This window comes from Macrotis lagotis, chromosome 8, assembly GCF_037893015.1.
Source record: "Macrotis lagotis isolate mMagLag1 chromosome 8, bilby.v1.9.chrom.fasta, whole genome shotgun sequence".
NCBI classification, from domain to species: domain Eukaryota; kingdom Metazoa; phylum Chordata; class Mammalia; order Peramelemorphia; family Peramelidae; genus Macrotis; species Macrotis lagotis.
The window spans coordinates 97,693,798-97,719,805 of record NC_133665.1 but is presented as its reverse complement, the minus strand read 5'-3'; the positions used below and the strand labels follow the sequence as shown (position 1 = coordinate 97,719,805).

General features: G+C 37.5%; 1 protein-coding gene across 1 annotated transcript in view; it reads left to right on the top strand.

Moving 5' to 3' along the window:
* The window catches only part of FGD3 (FYVE, RhoGEF and PH domain containing 3), a 212,711-nt gene that overhangs the window by 152,852 nt on the left and 33,851 nt on the right, over positions 1 to 26,008 (top strand). Inside the window, exons 8-11 of the mRNA XM_074197689.1 lie at positions 3,118 to 3,256; positions 6,325 to 6,383; positions 17,051 to 17,197; positions 20,053 to 20,145. Of these exons, the coding sequence (XP_074053790.1) occupies positions 3,118 to 3,256; positions 6,325 to 6,383; positions 17,051 to 17,197; positions 20,053 to 20,145 (438 nt within the window). The remainder of the gene's footprint in view (positions 1 to 3,117; positions 3,257 to 6,324; positions 6,384 to 17,050; positions 17,198 to 20,052; positions 20,146 to 26,008) is intronic.

Here is a 26,008-nt window from a genome sequence, read left to right as displayed (position 1 = left end):
TGAATTCTCACTTCAAACTCTTCTCTCACCATTCTGTGGTCTATCTGTCATCAACGCCCTTGTCTGCTATTTGGGACTACAAACTGCAAGCCAAATGAAACATACTGATCCACAGAAGATAAAAGAAAAGTAAACTGATGTGTATTAGGCCAAATTGGCCCTGCTGCTTGGGCTGCCGTTTCTTGTGGAATGTTGAGTCTTGGTCTCAGGAAGCCCTCACACCAGACTAGCTTTGTGACTTTGCCATATCCCTACCATGTCATTCAAGCTGGACCTTAAGAGTCATTTTAGGATCACCAAAGAGTCATTTAGCTTTCTTCATCTCTCTCTCTCCTTAGATACATAGTAGTACTAAGACAGCCTCTTCTGGATAGTTACCCCTTTCACTCACCTAGTTAGAAGCTGGATCCTAGAAGTTGCCACATGTTCATATCTCAACCAACATCCCAGACTCCCCTCAGCCTGCCTTGGTTAAAATGGGTCCCTAAGACTTAGCGAGATTACCATAGTAGAATAAAAGGTACTATAACTCTCCAGTGACTGCCGTCACCATCCCTCATCTCCTGTAGTGCATTGGTTTGTGGGAGGGAGAAAAGACTTGAAACTGGGTAGGAGCATACAGGCTTGAACCCAAATGACATTCATGCCTGCTTGCACTATTGTGAACTGGACATATTATTCTAAGTTTCCCTAGATGAACCCCATTCATTCTCTGTGTTCTTTTAGATCCATTTTCAACCTTGTCCACCAGTCCTTACCTATATTCTTTGATTCTGCTCCTGCCCATGCCCTCATGCCTGGTCTAGGTGTCCAGTTGTCAACTCCGGCTTAATTTTTCCAACTCAGCACATGTCTCATCTGGCCTGAAACCCTGGACTTTAGGCTTTGTTATAAGGATTCATTATTTGCAGATTCCCTCTGTCTTTCTCATTAGTCTTCCTTTCTCTCAACCTGCTTTTCAGCCTCATCACCTGTCAAGCAGCTCTTGATACTCAGAATTCCTGGCTTCTCCTGACCTGTCCTGTCCTATTGCTGGCTATCCATCACTGCTTCTTTCTACTAACTGACCACTTCCAACAATGTTTATTACTTGGCCTTTACTAATGACTTGGTTTAATTCCTAAAAGATTTATTACCTTCCCCTCTCACCTTTTAAAACACAATTTGAATAGACCAGATTTTAAATGAGAATTCATCTCACAGCTTCCTCAACTCATTTCTACTTTTTTTTTCTGGTTTTCTGTGTCCATTATAGGTTAATTTTTTTGTCCATAACTCTGCAAGGAATACTTAGCTTTATTTTAAAGAACTTGCTGTACTATTTTCATTTTTTTCATTTTTTTTTTGCAAGGCAAAATGGGGCTTGCCCATACAGCTAAATAATTATTAAGTATCTGAGGCCAGATTTGAACTCAGGTACTCCTGACTCCAGGACTGGTGCTCTATCCACTGTGCCACCTAGCTGCCCTTTATTTTCAATTTTTAAGATTTCTTTCTTTATTTCTTCCTCATGGTTTTTCCTTTTGTTCTGATTATTCTTTCATAACATGACTAATATGGAAATATGTTTAACATATTTGCTCATTCTTAACTTCAGATTGCTTGCTGTCTTGAAGGAGGAAGGATAGAGACCTATATTTATGGCTACAATTTTATCTTTAAAACCAAAACTACAAATTGAAGTTGCCATTAAGTTATAAATTGACAGATTTTTCTCCATTGCCCAATATGATGGAAAGAATATAAAGCAGATCAGAGTAAATGTTATTGTTCTGGTTTTTTTCCCACTAATAAAATATTTATTTTTTATAAACTCAGACTGGTTAGTATGGCAGAGATCAGAAAAGGGAAATGCTTTCAGAACTGTGGCAAAAGTTCTGTGGTCCTTTGGACCTCACCCCAGCCCCAAACCCCAGCAGAAATGTTGGAGCCACTGTGTAAACATCCCATGAAGTGAGTAGTACTTGGTTTTTTATATCCTTTATTTCAAATTACTTTTTCCCATACATAGAAGGCTTTGTGACTCCTTTCTGTGTTTGGAATTTTCATTCCTCTTTCCAGCTAAAGTACTTCCACAATCTGGGAAAGCCTTAGTTTACAAAACACTTAGAGATATAATAGATTACTCATAGACAGTACAGCAGAAATATGGTTGACTACACAGTATAGTAGCTGGTGATTTTCCAGGTAAAACAGTGTTTCTGTGATGCACTGACTCTGGAAAATATTTCCAGTTAGTATGTCTCGACTCCCTTGTAACAGCTATATAAAAAATCCTAGACCACTTCTAGCAGGGAGCCCACGGTTCAGCAGCCCACCAACAGAGCACAATTGCCCTGCTTTGGCATTTGAGATTTTCAATTCATCCTTTAGGACTAGCGTTTTATAGTAGCCTCTATTTGAACCCAGATTTGTAATTTGCTGGCTTAGTATGTGACTGTAAGAGCCTGAGTTCCTGCACAATTACTGATTGGCTAATTTTGCTTCATATCCCCAAATGAGAGAAGGAAGATAGGGTAGATCAGAATAAATATGATTATTCCAGGTTTTTAGCCAACATTTCCTTTCTGTAAACCTGAACTGGTTGGTATGGCAAGGGTCAGAGAGAGGAAGTCTTAACACACAAAGACACTATTTGGGTAGTGATGAATTCACCCAACTGGAAGTCAAGTGATCTGAGTCTTGGATCTGCCGCTTTCTGTGACCTGGGGCAAATCAATTCCCTTCTTTTTTGCCTTAGTCTACACATTTTTAAACAGTGAGAATGAATTTCAATGATTGCTAAAGTCACTGAAACTGGATTTTTAATCATGACCAGAATTTAGGAGCTAACATGGTGGAAGTACAATTGAAAATATCTTCACTTTTCTGGGCAGAAGGAAAAGATCCAGTCTTAATTGCTCAAGAAAGGAGGAAATTATTTAACATAGTATTGATAGCAATTGGAAGAAATAATGGTGATCATTTAATTCACTTTTTTCACCTCAGAACGACTGCTATTGTGTTAGTAGTTTGAGGGCCAAAGGCATTCCAGATTTCAAGGTATATTGGTGTGTTGGCTGGTTTCTCTTCTTAACTGGGTCTAACTTTGTTTATTTCTGGATTTTGTACCAACAGAAGCAGGAGGTCTGTGGGAACCTGACGTTACAGCATCACATGCTAGAGCCAGTACAGAGAATCCCTCGCTATGAGATGTTGCTCAAGGATTATTTGAAGAAGCTTCCTGGGGAGTCTCCAGACAGGAAAGATGCAGAAAGTAAGATACATTTCAGCTGCTGAATGACAAGGACAAATAGCATCTCTTTGGGGACAAAGGGAAAGAGAAAGGGAATGCTTTACAAAGCAACTAGGGAAAAAGAACTTTGCTGAAATAAATTAAGCATTGGAAGAACTCCAGATGTCTTCAGACACACCTTAAGAACCTTGTCAGGCAAACAGACACTGTTAACCTTTTTGGGGAGTTCAAATAATGAAAACAGGAGACCAGAGCATACTTTTTTCAAGAGCCACTTTCAACTCTCAGAGTAAATAAGCCAATGTTCAGGATTGATCTTCCCCAAGGAAGGTCCCACATGCATTTAAATAAGTGGTTTCCTCCTGGCAAAGTTCTTCACAGCCTTTGTTGTAATGGCTCTGTTCTCTTCTACTAATAAAGCTTTCTCCTTACCCCTGAGAGAATTCCCTCAAGAAAGCTCATTTAGTAAGAATCCTGTGATTCATTCCAAAACTGAGTGTATTCACTGTCCTGAGCTATTGGAGTCAGCTGGGCTGTCTATCAGGAACTCTGGGATGTAGTTACCTGTTAGGGAGACACTCTGGGCTTTGTTCTAGTGATTGCCCTTGTCTTTGATCCTAAGATCTGAAAGGGACAAACTGACATGAAGCACCTCATTTCATACATAGACCTGACACACTGTCATCACTTTTTCTTTTCACTAATCTGGGTTCCAAAATTTCTTTTGGAATATATTGGGTTTTTGACTAGGAAATGAGGTCTTAGATAAAAAGATATCTACATAGCTATATATGTGTAGACATATATGTATGTGTGTATATACATACACACACACACATGCATAAATATATAGTATTGAGCACTAGACTTGGGAATCAGGAAGCCCTATGGCCCAAGTCATCCCAACCACTTACTAATTGTGAGAGCTCACGAAAATTAATTTGCCTCTCTTGAGTCTTATTTTCCTCCCCCTGTAAAATGTAGATAATAAAAGCACTTATCCCAAAATAAGACAATGTATCTAAAACACTTTGCAAATGTTAGACTGCTTTATAAATATCTGCTAACAACATCATCATCATCATCATTAATGTGATTGGTCTGAAACAAATTACAGAAATAATGAAGGATGTAGTTTTAGAGATGATCTGGTTGAAGTTGGAGTGAGCAGAGAAGAAGAAGCATGACTAGGAGAAAGGTCAGAGAAACAGTACTCAGGATAAAGACCATGTTGGAGTACTCATATGAAGAAAACTAGCCAGAATCCAGGTCAATGCAATGATCATTTTTGACTCCAGAAGAATAGTGATGCAACACTGGCAATGAAATACAGCCCCAGACTCTAAATAGTATATCAGTTTTAAAAAATTTAATTACACTGTCTTAAAAGGGAGGATTCCATTTGTAGGTAATACCCCTTAGTGGAGGACTGACATAAAAATACCTGTCTGTTCCAGGACCCGGTTCATTAAAGCTTTGGAGGAATGTGGAAAAATGATTGGTAAACCCTAAATAGTTTGCCCCTCCTTGTATGGAGGTAGTGCTTTATAAATTAAGCACAAGTCTCTCATTTGTTCATTGTGTAATGGGTCTGCGGGAAATTTTTTTCTTTTTGACAGAATGTTTAGCTAGATCTTAAAGCATTTAATAGTCTTTTCTGCTATTGTGGAAAACTTCAAACAAATACAGGATATGTGATAGCACTATCAGGTGAATTTGGAATGATTGACAGTAAACTCAAAATGTGTTCATTAATGGGCCTGTGTCATCTTAAAAGGAAGTCTCCAGTTGAGTGCTCCCCAGGGACCTGTGTTTGCTCATGTGCAGCCTAAAGTTGTTATGGTGATTTGGAAGAAGCTAATAGATGCATGCTTATCCTATTTAAAGAGGGCATAAAACTTCTAGGGCTTGGTAACACAATGGAGTACAAAAAATGGATCCCAAAAGATCTTGCCAGACTAGGATATTGGGTTGAATCTATCACTGTGGAATTTAATAAAAAAATAAATGTAGAGTTTTATAATAGGATTAAAAAATTGACTTAAAAAATTTTTTAAATTGACTTTGCAAGTGCAAGATCAAGAGTAGGGATATCTACTTCACAATTTGGGGGAAAAAGTGAGGGTTTTAGTGAACTGAAAGTTTTAGGTAAGCTTTAAAAATGCAATATTCAACTGCATTAAGAGGGGCATTGCTTGGAGAATACCATCTGTATCCAGATAAAGAGCCATGGAGTTTGAACAAAGTTCAAGGACTATTCCCTTTAATTTAGGGGAAAAAAAAACAGATATCTTATTGTCTGATCTTGTTATCTCTAAGACTTTTTGTTTCTTCCTTAAGCATATGATTTCTCTTTCATCACACTCAATTTGGATCAATGTACAACATGGAAACAAAGTAAAGACTGACAGATTGCTTTCCGTGGGGGGTAGGGGGAGGGAAGTAAGATTGGGGGAAAAATTGTAAAACTCAAAAACTCAAAATCTTTACTAAGATAGAGAGAGAGAGAGAGAGTGTGTAAGAAGCATTGCTGGGGCAGCTGGCACAGTGAATAGAGCACAGGCCCTGGAGTCAGGAGGACCTGAGTTTAAAACCAGCCTCAGACAACTAATAATTATTTAGCCGTATGACCTTAGGCAAGTCACTTAATCCCATTGCTTTAAATTAAAAAGGCGGGGGGGGGGTATTACTTCCATGAACAAGGAGACAATAGTTTCTGACTCTACCTTCCTTGGTCAGGTAACATTTGGGTTACAGCTTTTGGTCTGGGTACCATAGTTTAGGAATGATAATGAAAAGATAGAGAGCATCCATAGGAGTGTAGCCAAGATGGTGAATGGGTTAAGTTCATGAGCATCAGATGAAGGAAATGGGAATGTTTAAGTTGGATAACTTTAAACAAAAAAGACAAACTACACATTTTTATTATTCAAATGAATTTCCAGTAAACTAGAGAAAATAAGGTGGAGAAGAATTTTCTACAATAAGAAAATATACTTTGAGAAATCGTCCTAGTCAATACCTTTTACAAAGTAGATGCTTAGTAAATGTCTGATGCTGCTATTTTAATGATGTCCCTTTAATTACAGAATCCTTGGAGCTCATCTCCACAGCAGCAAATCACTCAAATGCAGCTATTCGAAAGATGGTAAGTGCAAAATATTCATGGCCTGCCCAGGCTAGAGGAACCAACTCTCATATGAGACTTCTTTAGGAAGTTCTTTTTCTATTATCCAGGACTTTCTTATAATGTTCTCCCTTCTCACCCCCACTTATTGGAATTTCTGACTTCTTTGTTATAAAGGAAGGTTTGCTGACTGAGAGGATATAGTCAGAAATAAATGTGCTATAAAAACAAAAGACTGGTAAAATGAGGGTAGAAAACAAAAAATTATTTATATTCCAGACAACATGTAGATTTATTTCTGCCTAGCTAATCCTTGAAGAAAATTTTGTTTTGATCTAGAGATGAAAGGAACCTTAAAAGACACTTATTCCAGTACCTCATTTTTCATATGAGGAAACTAAGACCCAAGATTAACATACTTTTATATCATTTAAAGACAGTCAGTAATAGGTAAAATGATGGAGCTGTCATTGAAAGGAGCCCATTTGACTTTAAAATAGTGGATTTCTTCCTTATAATTCATATATTATCCAGAAGTCTTTGGCTGTTCTGTTATTCTTGATAAAATTCTTAACACTCCAAATAACATTCAAACACCACAAATTCTGCTGATATCCTTAAGTATGACATGGAAGATATTGTCAAATGCTAAACTTTAATGAATATGCATTATTTCTTCAGTAGTCCTTTATTATTAGTTTAGTAAATTTTTGCCAAAAAGAATGCCTAATCAATCTTTATGATGTTCCCAATAGACCCATGCTTACCTGGACTTGTCACTGTGTCCTTGTTCAAATACTCACAAACTATCTGTTGAATAATTGATAGCATAATTTTGTTATAAATCAACATATATCATATTGGTCTATTGCCCAAATTATCTTTGTTTTTCTTTTTGAAAATTGAGCATCAGGACACTATTTTTTCTTACTATTTTCAAACAGATCAGATAATTTATGCTTATATTTATTTATATATGAAGTGTCTACTAGGTTCACTACATAGTGTCTGCACATAACACATGCTTTTGGAATGAATATGTGCCAGACACTGTGTTAAGTGCTCCCTAATTATTATTTCATTTGATCTTCACAACAGTCCTGGAAAATAGGTGCTTTTATCTCTTGGCTTTAACAGCTGAGGAAATGAGGCAAATAATGGTTAAGTAACTAGCTAGTGTGTTAGGCTTCATTTGAACTCAGGACTTCTTGATTCTGGACCCAGGGCTCCATCCATTGGTTAAGACCTCATCACTGTTCACAAATAGTTTATAAACCAGTATGGAAAATAAGACATACATACATGTGGATAAATTAATACTTAGCAATATATAAATAAATGATGATGCCAGTATTGGCTGAGTGCAAGTATTTAGTCAATCAGTTAGTATCTAATAGGAACCAACTGTGTGCCAACCATTGAAGACACACAGTACTGGGAATACCAACACAAAAAAATGAGATAATCCCTACTCTCAAGGAGTTCCCAGTCTATTCAGTATAATTAACTTACAGGAAAAAATATTCTGAGGCACTGGGAAGTCAAATGATTTGCCCAAGTTCACATGGCTATTAACTATCAAAGTCCTAGTTCTTCTGACTCAAAGATTAGAACTCTTTAAAGTCATTGCAGTAAGTCTGCATTAAATGAATACCCACTTGAAGCAGCTAGTGAATAGAGTACCAGCCCTGAAGTCAGGAGGACCTGAGTTCAAATTCAGCATTAGACACTTAATAATTACCTAGCTGTGTGGCCTTGGGCAAGTTACTTAACCCGACTGCCTAAAAAAAAAAAAATGAATACCCACTTGCCTTATTGTAGGCCCTGATGATACCAAGTCTGATTTTTTTTAGAAAGATTTTATTTATTTTTTATTTACAAATTACTAAAATATTCTTTTTTAAAAGTAAACATAATACCCCTCCCCCACAAAAATAGAAAACCTCATGATAAATAAAGTAAAAGAAAGAGAAAAAAATGTGTTTCAGTCTATGTTCTAATACCATCAGTTCTGTCTTGGGTGGATCACATTCTTTATCATAAGTCCATCATAGAAGTTATTTCCTTATTTTTTCCGTGGTTGCTGTTGCTGATTTATTCCCTCCATCCATCCTCCCCACTACTATCTATTATATTTTCTCTCCTTTCACTCTGTCCCTCTTCAAAAATGTGCTGTGCAGCAGTCAAGTGGTACAGTGGACAGAGCACTGGCCCTGGAGCCAAGAGTCCTCAAGCCCACATCCCACTCCAGAGACCCAGCAACCACCTGGCCCCCTGATTCCAGACAGGCCACCCAATCTCAGCACCTTGCAAAAAGTAAAAAAAGAAAATGTGTTATATCTGACTATCCTCTCCTATGATCTACCCTGTCCTCCATCACCCACATCCCCCCTCTCCCCTCCCCCATCCCCCTTCTTTCCTTTTTCCTCTAGATATCTATACCCTATTGAGTGTGTATACTATTTCCTCTCTGAGCCATTTCCAATGACAATGAAGGTTCCCTCATTCCCCCTCACCTTCCATACCATTGCAAAAGCTACATGAAATATCATTTATATGAAATATCTTAACCTATTCTCCCTCTCCTTTCTCTTACTCCTGATATATTTCCCTTTTACCCATTGACTCCATTTTTACCATATATTATAACTTCTCCTTCTACCTGCTCTATTAAATGAGAAGGTTCATATGAGTATTTTCAGTATCATCTTTCCATTCAGGAATACATACAGTTCATCATCATTAAGTCCCTCATAATTTACCCTTCTCCACTCTCTGTGCTTCACCCAAGTCCTGTACTTGAAGGTCAGACTTTCTGTTCAGCTCTGGTCGTTTCAACAGGAACATTTGAAATTTCCCTGTTTATTGAAAGTCCTTCTTTTCCCCTGGTGGAGGATGTTCAGTTTTGCTGGGTAGTTGACTCTTGGTTGCATTCCAAGCTCTTTTTTTTGCCTTCTGGAATATCATATTCCAAATCCTATATACCCTTAATGTAGTTGCTACTAAGTCCTGTGTGATCCTGACTGTAACTCTATGATATTTGAATTGTGTCCTTCTGGCTGCTTGTAAGATTTTCTCTTTGACTTGGGAGTTCTGGAACTTGGCTATAATATTTCTGGGGGTTTTTTTGGATCTCTTTCCGGGGGAGATCGGTGTATTCTCACAATTTCTATTTTACCCTCTGCTTCCAGGATATCAGGGCAATTTTCCTATAGGAATTCTTTAAAAATGAGCTCAAGGCTCTTTTCCTGATCATAACTTTCAGGTATCCAATAATTTTAAATTATCTTTCCTGAATCTGTTTTCCAGATCAGTTGTTTTTTCAATGAGATATTACACATTTTCTTCTAATTTTTCATTCTTTTGGTGTTCAACTATTGTATCTTGATTTCTCATCAGCTTCCTTTAGCTCCATTCTATATCTGAAGAATTTGTTTCCTCAGAGAGCTTTCTTATCTCCTTTTCCATCTGGTCAGTTCTTTTTAAAGCATTCTTTTCCTCAATAACTTTTTGAACTGTTTTATCCATTTGACCTAAGCTGGTTGTTAACATGTTATTTTCTTTAGCATTTTTTTGGATCTCCTTGACTAAGCTGTTGACTTCGTTTTCATGTTTTTCCTGCATCTCTCTCATTTCTTTTTCCAATTTTTCTTCTATTTCCCTTACTTGATTTTCAAAATCTTTTTTGAGCTCTGTCATAGCCTGAGCCCAACTTCTATATTTCTTGGAGTCTTTAGAGGAAGAAGCTTGAACTTTCTCATCTTCAGATTGAGTATTTTTGTCCTCCATAGGTCCAAAGTAATTGTCTATAGTCAGGTTCCTTTTTTTTTTCTGTTTACTCATTTCCCCAGTCTGTGCTTGGTTTTAGGTTGCTTCCTGAACTTTTGAGTATTATTGGGACACCCCTAAAAGGACTTCAGTGTGTGAGGCTCTGACTGCTCTCCTGGTCTGTGAATGACCATAAGCTCACCCCTTTGCCATGGGGCTGTGGGGGAGTCCCTCCTCTATGGAGAGTCTAGACTTGTGACCAGGATATAAATGTGGTCAGAGCCCCAGAGTCCTGATCCAGAGACAGAGGATAGACCTCAGCAGTTTCTTTCCACTCCCTTACCTTCAGGAGGGCTGAGCACTCAGAGCGCAGCTGCCTGGAGGCTCCTACTGGGCAACTCCACTGTTCTGCTTTCATTTCCTGGATCTGGGCTGCCAAGACTGCACTTGAGTGCTATGGTTTCACCCTTGCTCTGGCAGAGGTCTCCCTGCTGATCTTCCAAGTTGTACTTGGTCCTACCGAGGGTGCAGGTCAGGAAATTACTTCTGCTGCTGGGAGCTACTGCTCCCAGGCACCCTGGGGCTATTCTCAGGAGACTGAAGTTCTTCTCTCTGATGGTTGTCCGTCCAACCCCGTGGAACAGAGTTTTTCCACTATTTTCCAGGTTACCTTGGGCTGGAGAGTTGCCTCACTGGATCTTTCTGTGGGTTCTGTCTCTCAAAAATTTAGAGTCATAATTTTTAAGGTTTTTGAAATATTTTGGAGAGAGCACCTAAGAGAGACTCTTCTCCAAGTCAAATATTTTTATCTATTGGATGTATAACTAGAAAATATTTGTCTCTTTGTAAGTTTGTTTTCTCTTAGTAGGAATTGGTGATATTTAGCGTAGAGGAAGGGGAGAGAGGTTGGATAGGTGACCATGATTATTGCCTTGAAATATCTAAAAAGCTGTGATGTGGAAGAGTGATTGGAATTGCTCAGCCTGTATCCATAGAGTAGAACAGAGAACAGGGTTTGGATGTTGCAGAGATACAATTAAGCTTGATGTAAAGAAACAAATTCTTTTTATGCTAGCCAAAAACTGGAAAATGGGACTTGTCATCCTATTAGAGAATGACTAAACAATTATAAGAAATAATCATAAGAAATGATGAAATAGATAGTTTCAGAGGAAACTTGGAAGACTTTTATGAACTGATGCAAAGTAGGCTGAAGTAGGAAACAATTTCTACAATGATAACACAGAAAAAAATTTTTGAAATATTTTAGAGCTCTGATCAATGCAATCAAAGATAAACCATAAGTCCAAAAGAAAATGAAGATTAAACATACATTCACCTCTTGAAATAGATGATGAATTTTAAATGTAGGAAAAGATACACATTTTTGAACATAGCTAATGTGGGAATTTGTTTTGCTGGATTATGTAGGTATGTATTGAAGACTTTTTTTTTTAGAGAGGCATAGTAGATGGGGAAAGATTGATTTAAAAAATTCTTGTAAAGAGGAACAGACTGCCATCTGGGGGGGGTGGGGGTGGGGGGAGGGAAGCGAGATTAGGGAGAAATTGTAAAATTCAAAATAAATAAATAAATAAAATTTTGAAGCCTTGTAAAACAAAAAAGATAATAGCTGACATTTATATAGTCCTTAGTAGGCATACATTATCTCTAATCTCATGTGACCTATAAAAGAGAAGACCTAGAGGGAACACGATAATTATCATAAAATATTTAAAGTATTATTATATTAGAAAGGGATTAGATTTATTCCCCTTGGCTCCAGAGGGGAGAATTAAGAGCAATGAAAGCAAATTAGAGGGGGATATTTAGGTTTCATATAAGTAATTTTCTAACCATTAGAACTGTCTAAAAAATGGAATGGATCACCTATGGATTTTTCCTCACTAGAGGCCTCAAACAAAGGTGATCACTCACTGGAGAAGTTATAGAGGGATTGTAGTTTAAGTATGAGGTGATCTTTTAAGTCCTTTCCAATTCTGAGTTTATGAGAACTTATGTCTCTCTTAAGGGAGAAAGGATGCATGAATCTGACTAAAACAGGAGTAAGGGGTAAGATTTTAACATAAAATATGGAATACAAGGGAATTGAATTTCAAAATAGCAGGAGTGGCTCTTCAAGGAATCACATAGGGCTTGTCTGTCTTCCTCACAAGACATAAAAGGACTCTACCCAAAACCCAGACCAGCTGTAGAACAGGGCTAGTACAGATTAATAGTTAAAGACATTGAATTAGAGCTTTCCCTAACACTTAGTACTAGAAATAAATCAACAGTGGGATGGTTTTACATCAATTATTTGAATATGGACTGAGGTTGCTCAATTGTGAAATATCCTTTACCTCCATATCATTTGGGATCACATTAGCTATTAGTTAGAGACTCTTTGAGACCTGGGATTATCTTCTGTTCCTTGTTTTCACATTTGATACATGTCATTGAGGTGGGTTTCTCACTGAATAGTTTTGTTGTCTATAAAACATGACTTTTTAGCCTATATTCCCATTTAGCCTAGAGAAGCTGCACTAAATGGTGATCAGTAACTTCCTGAAAATAAACACTTAGTCCTGGTGGACAAGCCACAGTTCATATAGCAACATATTGAAAAGGTTCTTGGAAACTCAGTGGTATTTGCCCCTTATAACTATGATAACTGACAAATGAGTTAAGCTTAATCTGTACATCCCCAGCTCCAGGTCATCAAGAAAAGACCGAGATGTTAAAGAATCATCAGTTGTATCTTGCTTTAGGAAGAATTTGATTGCTGACAGTTAGGTAGTGAAGAAGACTGTACATGGAGCCTACTGGATCATGAGATTTAGAAGTAGAGGATAGCTTTTAAAATCATCTAATCCAATCTCTTTTACTATTGAGTAAACTGAGACCCTGGGAAAGTAAGCACCTAAGGTCATGCATGTTTCAGAGCCAGAACTGAACATAGGATCTTTCACTACAAATTCAGTGCTCTTAACTGCTCCATACTATGTAGCTTCCCTTAGAGGAAGACTTTGCTGGTCAGGGGTCAGGGACGATATCTCTGTAGACTGTTTCCACTCATGACAGAGTTGAAAGGGACACAGAGCACAGATTTTGGGGGTGTATCCTAGATAACTTAACTAACAGGAGTGTACTTTTTTTAAAGTGAGTTAGAGATTGATTAATCAAAGGGATACTTCTTAGTGTCCCCCCCACCAAAAGTTGTGAAAATTCCTTACAGTCAATGATTCCTCTACTGGAAGTGGCATGGGGTAGGGCAGAGCCAAGATGTTGGCATGAAGGCAAGAATTGCCGGAAACATATTTCCCCTAAAACTCCAAAAGCCATCAAATTATGACTCTAGTCAAAATCTAGAAGGGCAGAATCCACAGAAAGATTGAGTGATATAATTTCCCAGTTCAAGACAACTTAGAAGATTTCCGGGACAGGTCTGTTCCACTAGGACTGGGGGTTGGAAAAAGCTACAATGCAGCTGCAGCATAGCACAGCCAGGCTGGATGCCTGGGTCCATGGAGAGGGGGCAGTTTAATCATTGGGAACAGCTGGAAGAGGTGGTGAGAGAACTCTGCCATACCAGAGTGAGTGTGGAGCAAACCTCCAGCCTCTGAGCAGCCCTGCAGTGAGAACCTGGAACAGGAGCCACCCAGCACTTCTAGAGCTCTCAGTCCATAGATGGTGGGTGGGTTGGGGGGGAACTACAGAGGTCTCTCTGCTCTCCCTGGGGCAGGACTCAGCTATTTGCCCACACTCAGATCCAGGTTACAGTCTGGGTCCCAGGGAGGCTCACAGCTCCAGGGCAGAGGGGAGGGCCTGAACATAGGCAAGAGAACAATCAAAGCCTTGGATGAATTAAAATCCATGTGGGTTGTCTCAAAAGCCCCCCCAAAGCCATGGAAGTGTGGTAAATCAGTCATTAGCTGAAGAAATGAGCAAACAACAGAAAAACAAAATTAGACCATAGAAAATTGCTTTGGTTCCATGGAGGATCAAAATATTTACTCAGATGATGACAAAATTGAAACTTCTGTATCCAAAACCTCCAAGAGAAATAGACAATGGGTTCAGGCTATGGATGAGCTCAAAAAAGACTTTGAAAGGCAATTAAGTGAGGTAGAGGAAAAATTGGGAGGAGAAATGAGAGCAATGCAGAAAAATCATGAAAAGTCAGCAACTTGGTGAAAGAAATACAAAAAATACTGAAGAAAATATTAAAAAACAATTTAGGGGCGGCTAGGTGGCGTAGTGGATAAAGCACCAGCCCTGGAGTCAGGAGTACCTGGGTTCAAATCCGGTCTCAGACACTTAATAATTACCTAGCCATGTGGCCTTGGGCAAGCCACTTAACCCTGTTTGCCTTGCAAAAAACCTTAAAAAAAAAACCAATTTAGGCCAAATGGAAAAAGCAACACAAATAGCAAATGAGGAGAAGAATGTCTTAAAAAACAGAATTGGCCAGCTAGAAAAGTGGGGGGGAGCTCTCTGAAGAAAATAACTCCTTCAAATGCAGACTGGAACTAAGGAAGCTGATGACTTTGCAAGAATGCAAGAAGAAATAAAACTGTACCAAAAAAAATATATTAGAAGAAAATGTGAAATAGCTCATTGGTAAAACAACTGACCTTGAAAACAGATCCAAAAAAGATAATTTAAAAATTATTGGGCTCCCTGAAAGTCATGACCAGGAAAAGAGCCCAGACTTCATTTTTTAAGAAATAATGCAACAAAATTGCCTTGAGAATCTAGAAGCAGAGAGTAAAATAGAAATTGAGTAAATTCACTGATCACTTCCTGAAAGAGATCCCAAAAGAAAAACTTCCTGGAATAATATAACTAAATTCTGCAACTCCCAAGTCAAAGAGAAAACACTAAAAGCTGCCAGAAACAAACAATTCAACTACCATGACTCTATAGTCAGATTACAGGATCTGGCAGCATCTATATTAAGGGCTCATGGGGCTTGGAATATGATATTCTCGAAGGCAAAAGATCTTGGTTTACCATCAAGAATCAGCTACCCAGCAAAACTGAACATCCTCTTTAAGGGGAAAAGATGGACTTTCCATGAAACAGGGTACTTTAAAACTTTCCTATTGAAATAACCAGAGCTGAACAGAAAGTTTGATCTCCAAGTACAGGACTCAGATGAACCATAGAGGAGGTGGATGAGAAGGACTAACTATGAGGAACTTAATGATGTTGAACTGTTTGTATTCCTGCATGGGAAGAAGATATCGCTAATGCATATGAACTTTCTCATTCATAACAACAGTTAAAAGGAGCATATATAGACAAGGCACAGGAAGGAGCTGAATATGATTGTATAATATAGTAAAAAGATGGAGTCAATAGGTGATAAAGGAAAGTCCTGGAAGGGAAAGGAGAGGAAGAAAGTGCTATGATATTTCACATAGCAGTCAAGAGGAAGCTTTTACAATTGAGTGGAATGGGGAAAAGCGAGGGAGAATGAGTTTGCCTTCATTCTCATCAGAAATGTCTCAGAGAGGAAATAATATACACACTTAATAGGGTATAGAGAAAAAAAATCTATCTTACCCTAGACAAAAGGGATGGAATAAGGAGGAACAGGGGGAGGAAAGGGGGGCGGGGAATAGGTGATAGAAGAGAGCCTGGACAGGGTGAAAGGAGAGAGAGAATAGAAAAAATGTGAGTGGGAAGGAATAGGGTGGAGGGAAATATAGACAGTAATAGCAACTGTGAGAAAAATATTGAAGCAACTTTTTTGGTGGACTTATGATAAAGAAGGCAACTCATCCCAGAGACAGAGCCATTGGAATCTGAACATAGACTGAAGTACTTTTTTTTTTCCTCTCTCACTATTGTTGAGTTTTCTTATCCTTTTGGGTGGGGAGGGGGTTTATGATTACTTTCACAACAAGATTGTTGTACAATGTAAAATAAATAAAATTAATTACTTTAGAAGTGGCATGGGAGGTAGAAAAAGGTTTTTCTTTGCCCAATTCTCTAGAGAGAATGTGTTGTTTTATGTTCTGATATTAGAAAGTAAGAATTGGGGGTTATGGGTTTTTTTTTTTCAGAACTTATTTGAAGCAGGAAAAAAGTGCTGGTTAAATGACTAATGTGTCAAGAAGAATTGTTTGCAATCATTCATTTATTAACTGATTACCGTATATAGAGCAAAGTTGTTCATTGAGATTATAGTCTTATAAAAACTGAGACATGATATAGATAACTTTAATGTACAAGGTTACAAGATTTTTTGAGTGGTGCAAAGTACACTACAAAGAGAAAGAATGCTTCTCCCAGTGGAATCAGGGAAGACTTCCAGGAAAAGGTGGCATTTGAATTGGGCCCTTTAGGATAGGTAGGAATTAGATAAGGTAAGTAGGGAGGATGTTCCAGATATTAATAACATTATAAGCCAGGAGACTATGGTGCATCTTTAGAACTGGAGTATGGTATGAGTGGTGGGGCATAATATGAAATAAGGCTGGAAAGCAGGTATGATACCATATTGTGGAGGGCCTTGAATTCCATGAAAAGAAGTTTAAACTTTTCTTGGAAGATTTATAGAATGTTACTGAATTTTTTGTAAAGAGAGCAACATAACAAGACATGTTCTCTAGATGTGCAAAAAGTTTCGTGTGTGTGTATACATATTTTTATATGTACACAGACACGCACATAATTATAATTTTCCCCTTTTGTTGCCCCTTTTTGCCAAATTAAATTATGGGACTAGTTAGTCTCTGAGGTTCCTTTCATACCTATTTTTCAGGGACTGTTTGTATCTGTATTGCTTCCTGATCTGCAGGTTGGTCTCAGGTGGATAATTTTCCAAATGTACTTGGTCCACAACAGACAAGAAGAAACAAGATCTTTTTTTCTGTCTTGCCTCTAGCTCAGTTTTTCTTCTCTTTCAGGAAAAGATGCACAAACTCTTGGAGGTATATGAGCGTTTAGGAGGAGAAGAAGATATTGTTAATCCTGCAAATGAACTTATTAAAGAAGGCCATATCCAGAAGCTATCTGCAAAGAATGGCACTGCTCAAGATAGGTACTTGTTTCTGGTGAGTTGTAAATTAGATCTTTAATCTGCTTTCTTCAGGCACTGTTCCATATATAGCCATCACTTGACACACTTGTGGGAGATGATGGCAACACAGAGGACCCTCCAACCAGTGGTGTTGTCCCATCATGCTTGCAGGCAGCCCAGCTCCCAGGCAATACAGCTCTCATCACCACAGGAGTTGTTGGTTAAAGTAGCAAGTCATGGTGGGCTGTATTAAGTACTATAGGAAGACCAGGAAGCAAAATATGAGGGTATGGGAGGCAGTGTCACCATGGACAGGGAGGCCCCAATCCTCTTCCAGGGAATAAACAGACCACCCCAGAATGTGAGAAAGTTGCTCTCTTAGGCTCTTAGAATGTAAAATGGAAAATAATGTAAGTTTAGAATGTTTCCAAAATTTCATTTTGCCTAGGGTCTTGATTAACAGATAAAGAAGTTGGGGCAGCTAGGTGGCACAGTGGATAAAGCACCAGCCCTGGAGTCAGGAGTACCTGGGTTCAAATCTGGTCCCAGACACTTAATAATTACCTAGCTGTGTGGCCTTGGGCAAGCCACTTAACCCCATTGCCTTGCAAAAAAAAAAAAAAAAAACTAAAAAAAAACAGATAAAGAAGTTTAAATTTTGTCTAGAAGATTATAAGGTATCATTAGATATGTTTTAACAAAGGAGAAACTTACTAGACATATGCCTAAACACAGTGCATCAGTTAGCCATGTGAAAGATGAATTGGAAGTGGAGCAAGGAAAACATATCTAGCAGATGTTCGTGTCCTTAAGCAAAGTCCTCTTTACAATGTACTAGTTGCCTTTATGGAGGAGCATTGTGGAGGAAACTGACTGTCTGGCCCTGGACAGGCAACTTTCTTAGATTCCAAGTTGCACAGAAGGTGTTGATCCTCACCAGGAGCTCCCAGAAACTGGGAGAATTACAAAGTTGATCTTCTCCCTCCTCACCCCCAAGGGATGCTTCCAGTTCAGTCAGTCTCATAGATCTTCTAGCTCAACAGAGACTGCTGCACCTGGACCAGCAGGAAATATACTCAGATTTTAGTCTTTAATCACATCTCTACCCCATGAGACACAGTCCTTCTTTCTTTCTTGGTATCCATCTATATTCTAACTGCTTGAAATTCTTTGTTAACATTTCAATTTGTTTCTCTGTACTTTTCTATAACCCTTTCCCATCAGCCCTCAAACTACATACTTCATTAATGATTATCTGACCACTATTTTCCTTTTATTCTCTGACCACTATTTTCCTTAGAATAGCATCAGTGCCCCAGGGACAGCTAGTGGATAGAACATCAGATGAGTTCAGGTTCAAATCCAGCTTGGACACTTACTAGCTGTGTGACCTTGGGCAAGTCACTTAATCCTAATTGCTTTGTATTCAGAACCATCTCCAGTTTTTCTGATTCACATCTGATGATGTCAGAGGAAAAAGTAAGATTGGTGACTTTGAACAGCAACCCCTCACTCAAATCCAATTCAGATGCAATGCATGTTAAGGCATCACCTCCCTTATGACATAGTTTCTTCAAGAATGAATGACAGGAGGCAGCTAGATGGCGCAGTGGATAGAGCACCGGCCCTGGAGTCAGGAGTACCCAAGTTCAACTTGGGCCTCAGACACTTAATTACCTAGCTGTGTGGCCTTGGGCAAGCCACTTGACCCCAATGCCTTGCAAAAAAAAAAAGAATGAAGGACAAACAGTGACTTACTGTTTGTAGTATTTGGCATGGTAAGCAGCTTGGTTACAAGAGTCCTGGTCTTGGAGCTAGACAAGCTAGGTTTGAGGACCAATTGTTGTTTGCCAGACCTATGACTGACCTTATGAAAATCATTCCCTCTCAAGAGCTTCTGCTTCCTTATTTCATTAGTCTGAGGATATGTTTCATAAACTGAGTTCTAGGCAGTGTGGTCTAAAGCCTCTTGGGATCCAAGAAGACCTAGGTTCAAGGTCTGACACCTAGTGGCTGTGATTGATTTGAGCACATCACCTAACCTTTTACTATTTAAATCTATAATCTATATATTATATATTATATATTACCAATCTATAATTGGTAGAGAAAGTGCCATCCTGCATTAGTAGGAACCAACAAGTTCCCTAAAAAAATGAAAACAGGGCCAGTTCCATCTCTATCTTATTTGTCTCTCTCTCTATACTGAGTTTCTATCTGAAAACAATCACTGCATGCTGTTGATTTCATTCTGAGAGGATTTTTACTATCCACACTTTCAGTTGTTTGTCCTTCTCTACAAATTTGCCTTGGTGTCCTTTTCTTTTGCTCTTCTCACTTCTTAAAACATTTGCTCTTCCTGCCTTTACAGTCCTCACTTCTAAATGCAGATGCTTCCTATATACAGAACACTTCTTGTTGAATACTGCTCTTTATAACTTTCCTAATTTAAGGTCTGCTTTATCTGTAAGGAATAAATACCTGACTGACACAGCACTTTAAGTCATACTCAGTGCTTGGCATGCCTTATGTCTTCTGATGCCTACAACTCTGCAAGGTAGCTACTACAGGGACAGATGAGGATGAAAGAGGGTTTTGTAGTCACACGGCAAGGGTCAGAATCCAAGGTTTTGAATCCAAGTCTTTGCTGATTCCAAAGTCAGGATTCTATTAGATATGAGGGACAGGAAATCAGGGGACTTAAACTGTAGTTCATACTCTTCTACTAATTGACTTTGTGACAGTGAGGCTAGTCACTTCATTTCACTGGGTCCCAGTTTTTGCATCTGTGCAAAGAGAGTAGAGTCAATAATTCCTAATTCCCTTCCATTTCTTATCCTCATATATAATCTGCACTTCCTTATCATCACATCTATTTCTGTTTTTCAGTTTAATAGTATGCTGTTATATTGTGTGCCCAAATTGAGACTCATCGGTCAAAAGTTCAGTGTTCGTGAGAAGATGGACATAGCTGGCTTGCAGGTTGGTGGCCTTGTTTTACCTCTTTGTCCCTTATCCTTTGAGGTAGGCAACAGAATTAACTAGAAGAAAGGAAATCTGAAAATGATCACTTTCTGTAACTTCTGAAACTTGGAGTGCTTTGTTGTCTATACAGTCTGGTACAGCAGTTAAACATCGCAAATGCACTTTCAAAACAAATGTAAACTAAAAAAAATAGAGAAACTAGTCTCAAGGGGCAACTAGGTGGCACAGAGGGGCGGCTAGGTGGCACAGTGGATAAAGCACCGGCCCTGTGGATAAAGTATCGGCCCTGGAGTCAGGAGTACCTGGGTTCAAAAATACTTACCTAGCTGTGTGGCCTTGGGCAAGCCACTTAACCCCATTTGCCTTGCAAAAACCTAAAAAAAAAAAAAAAATTCCAATTTGAAACTAGTCTCTTCCTTCAAGTGTTTATTTCAGGAGGTTTCAAATGGAAAGATAGGGAAGACTGAATAATAATAATACAAAGAAATGTAATACAAAAACATTAAAGTGACATCAATATCACAGATTCCATCAAATAGCCGCTTCAACCTGCCCTGTTTTAAAGTAATTTGCCCTAATTCTGGGTCCAGATTGATTTATTTTCTTTCTCTGTTTCTTCATTCGTTATGCTCAAACATTCTCAAGATGAATGTTATATATTGTATGTGTCATCATGTTAAATTTAGTCATGATAAAAGAGAATTAGTTTCTAATTTTCCAATAGTGTAAGTATTGTTGCTTCCAGAATTCAATGGCTAAGGATTTTTGGAATCTCCTTTTCAGGAATTCTTTAAAACTACAAAATCAAATAAGATTAGCTTGATTTAGGTGTAATCCTGCCTCAAACAGAAGGAACCAAATGACCTCTAGAAGCTTTTTCTGATTATAATATTCTGTAATTCTGTGATAATAATGGTAACTAATAGTGGTGAAAAAAACCAGATGGTTGGTAAAAGAAGAATCACAGTAGAAAATAGACACTTGAAAGAGGTTTAACCTCTCTAATAACTAAAGAAATACAAATTGAAACAACCACATGGTAATACCTCATATTTGCTAAACTGGAAATCCAGATTAGTATTATCTTTTCAGAGAGTAATATGATCAGTAACTGGTTGTATCCCATTATGGAATAATTCCTTCTCTTGAAATAGGCCACCTTCAACCACTTTGGGGCAATAATAAAAAAGAAAACTAGATCTATTTGTGCAAGAGTATTTATAGCAATCTACTCTTAGTCTTAAATTGCTAGAGGAAATCACATAATCAGTACACATATAAACTGTACTCTGTCATGTTGTGAAAGAAAAAACAAACCAAAAGGGGGGAAAATATGCAAAAAAAGAAAATGAAAAATAATATGCTTTGATCTGCCTTCAGATTCCATAAGTTCTTTCTCTGGATATGGATAGCAATTTTCATCATGAGCCCTTTGAAATTATCTTGGATCATTGTATAGTTGAGAATAATTAAGTCATTCACAATTGATTATCATAAAATATTGCTATAATTATATGCAATATTCTCCTAGATCTTCTCATTTCACTTTGCATGAGTTTGCATAAATCTTCCCAAGTTTTTCTGAAAACAACCTGCTCATCATTTCTAATGGCATAGTATTTCATCACAATCACATACTACAACTTATTCAGCCATGAGCATACCCTCAATTTTCCAGTTCTTTGCCATTACGAAAAGAGCTGCTATAAATATTTTTGTATAAATAAGTCCCTTTCCCTTTTTTGTGGATCTTTTTGGGATATAGACCTCATAAAGATGTTACTAGATCAAAGGACATGCATGATTTGATTGCTTTTTTTGTGTACAGTTCCATATTGCTCTCCAGAATGGTTGGATCAGTTTACAACTCCACCAATAGTGCATTAGTATCTGAGTGTTCCCATATCCCATTCAACATTTTTCATGTTCCTTTTCTGAAATCTGGTAGGTGTGAGGTGGTTCCTCAGAAGTGTTTTAATTTGAATTTCTCTAATCAATAGTGATTTAGAACATTTTTTAATATGATCAGAAATAAATTTGATTTCTTAGTCTGAAAACTGTTCATATCCTTTGACCATTTATCAATGTATCAATATATTCTTATAAATTTGACTGTTATCTATATATTTGAGAAATGAGGCCTTATCAGAGATTCTTGCTACAAAAATTGTTTCCTAACTTTTTACTTTCCTTCTAATCTTGCTTGCATTGGTTTTGTTTGTGTAAAACCTTTTTAATTTAATATAATCAAAATTATCCTCCTAACTGACTTTTTTTTCCCTTTCCTTTCCCCTATACAATTTTTCACAAAACTGACTGTCACAAAACTGACTTCTTAATGCTCAGAACTGTTTATGTCACTTCCTGACCCTCAAACCTTCAATTGTTCACCATGCATAGATGCTGCCTCTTTCATGAATTCTTCCATGTTCCTTTTAGGTGGTAATGACTTCTCCTTTCTTCCTTTGCTAAACTCCTATACCATCTCTGCATAGTGACACCAAAGGAGGCAGGATGAATTTAGAGAATAGTTTTGAACCTAAACCAGGAAAAACCAAAACAGATGAAGAAAATTATAGACCAATCTCCCTAATGAACATTGATGCAAAAATATTAAATAAAATTTTAACAAAGAGATTACAACAAGTTATTACTAGGATAATACACCATAATCAGAAATGATTCAATATCAGGAAAACATTCCACATAATTGAATGTATCAATAACAAAACTAATAGAAAGCACAATTCTCTTAAAAGATGCTGAAAAAAGCCTTTGACAAAATACAGTATCCATACATATGAAAATCACTAGAGAATATAGGAATAAATGCAGTTTTCCTTAAAATAATAAGCAGTGCCTATCTAAAACTATCAACAAGCATTATATGTAATGGGAATAAACTAGGATAATTTCCAGTAAGATCAGGGGGAAAAACAAGGATGCCCATTATCAACACTATTATTCAATATAATATTAGAAATGTTAACTTAGGAATAAGAGAAGGAAAAAAAGAAATGGAATTAGAATTAACAATGAGAAAGCAAAACTATTTTACTCTTTGCAGATGGTATGATGGTATACTTAAAGAACCCTAGAAAATCAACTAAAAATACTTGAAACAATGAGCAACTTCAGCAAAGTAGCAGGATATAAAATAAATCCACGTAAATAATTAGCATTTCTATATATGAACAATAAAGGCCAAGAGATAAAAAGAGAAATTCCATTTAAAGTAACTGTAGACAATCCACAATAATTGGGAATCTACCTCCCAAGACAAACCCAGAAACTATATGAACACAATTACAAAATACTTTTCACACAGTCAGATCTAAACATTGAGAAAAATATCTATTGTTCATGGTTAGAGTGAGCTAATATAATAAAAATGACAATTCTACCCTAATGAAATGAATCATTCAGTGCCATACCAATCAAACTCCTAAAAAACTATTTTACAGAACTAGGAAAAATACTAACTAAATTCATTTGGGGCAACAAAAGGTCAAGAATATCAAGGAAATTGATTTAAAAAATGCAAAGGAAGATGGCCTAACTGTATCAGATCTAAAACTTTATTATAAAGTGACAGTCATCAAAACTACCTGGTACTGGTTAAGAAATAGAGTAATAAATCAGTGGGTTAGAATAGGTACAAAAAAAGAGTAGTAAATAGAGAAGAACTTTTTGGTCTAATTTAACTACAAAACTGAGTCTGTAATAGGAATTAATGTGAAACTAGTCTGGAAAGGAAAAGAACAAATTTAATTCTTCTTGAACTACTTCTCTACAAAAAATCCCACTTTACCTATTGATCATTTTCTTTTCAATCTCTCCCTCTCTAATTGGTTTATTTTCTACTGCCTACAAATATGCTTATCCTTAACAAAATCCTCATTTGATCCTTCCATCTCTGCAATTCCATTTCTCTTCTACTCTTTGTGACTTAACTGAGGTGCTTTCCCTCTCTCTTATCCCTCTCTTCTTAATTTCTTACTTATGCTAACTTCTGGCCTTATCATTCCACAAAAACTTCTCCCTTCAATGTTGTTAGTGTCTTTTAGTTTCAAAATCCAGTGGTCTTTTCTCAATCCTAATTTTCCTCAATTCTCTGTAGTCTTTAATACTGATGATCACCTTCTCTTTTTGATGCACTCTTCTCTCTAGTTTTTTGGACAACACTCTCTCATGGTTCAACTTATCTGACCATTCCTCAGTGTCCTTTGCTGAACCATCAAATATAGTCTTGCCCCAACCTCTCCACTGATCTCCAGACCATCTCCAGCTGCCTTTCAGACATCTCAAGGACTATCTGGTAGATAGACATCATAAACTCATCATGTACAAAGTTAAACTCATTGTCTTTCTCAAAATTTGTCTCCCCTTCTACCTTTCCTATTACTGTAAAGTACAGCACTATCTTTCTAATTCCTCAAACTCCCAACCTAAATATTCACCTTCAATTCAAACACTATCTCTCATTCTCATAGCCAATCTGTTGCTCAGGCCTATAGATTTCACCTTGGCAACAACTTTAAAGTATGCCCTCTTCTCTCCTTTGACACTTGGACCACTGTAGTGGTACCCTGCATACTCTTTGATCCAGTAACACTGGCTTCCTTGCTGTTCCAAAAAGAAGACATTCCATCTCTTGGTTCCAGATATTTTCTTAGGCTTTCATTGTGACTAGAATACTCTCCCTTCATATCTCTGCCTCTTGGCCCTTATTTCCTTCAAGACCTGCTGAAATCCTATTTTATACTAGAAGCCTTTCCCAGCCTATCTTTTTTTTTTTAGGTTTTTTTCAAGGCAAACAGGGTTAAGTGGCTTGCCCAAGGCCACACAGCTAGGTAATTATTAAGTGTCTTAGACTGGACTTGAACCCAGGTACTCCTGACTCCAGGGCCAGTGCTTTATCCATTACACCACCTAGCCGCCCCTTTTTCCAGCCTATCTTGATTCTAATGCCTTAGCTCTGTTAATTATTTATTATTTATTTATATAAACTTGCTTGTATATATTTGTTATCTCTTCTGTTAGATTATGAGCTCCTTGAGGGCAGGAAATGTCTTTTGCCTTTTTTCATATCCCTAGCACCTAGCTAGGGTCTGGCCCAGAGAGACCTGTAATATACATATATATATACATATATATATATATATATGCTAATTGATTAATTAATGCTTCCCTCCTTCAAGGCTCAACTTATTTTACCATTTCCTCATTGAAATCTTTATTGATTGTTCTTAGTTAGAAGTGATCCCTCCCTTTCTGGATCCCTCAGACTAGTCTATTTTTATCTCTCCTAAGCAATTATCATATTCTCACTCATGTATATATTCATCTCCCTACTAATCTTTAAATTCCTTGAGAGAATTCTGTCATTTTTTTCACCTTTGCATCCCAGTACCTGGCATAGTGTTTAACACAGTATACCCTTGTAAGAAATGGTATAGGAGTTTAGGAAAGGAAGAAGGGAAAAATCATTTCCACCTAAAAGGATCATGGAATTCTTCATGGAAGAGGCAGACTCTGTGCTAAACCTTACTTGAACAGAGATGAGCATAAGGAAGGCATTGTGGACACTGGGAACAGTGTAAGCAAGGACATAAGAATAGAAGGAAAAATAATATTTTCAAAAAAATAGTAACCAGTCTTTCACTTGTATGGTTATAAGTTTCCAAATGGTTGAAAATGAGGCTTTTCTAATAGAAAGGGGAATGATATACAAGAGCAGACTCTGCCATATTACAAACATGGAGGAAGAACAGAGTGAGGGACAAATAAGTGAGAACAAGGTCAGGGAAGAAGGGAGAAAAGCAGCATCAGAAATGAATATGATACAAGAGTAAACATA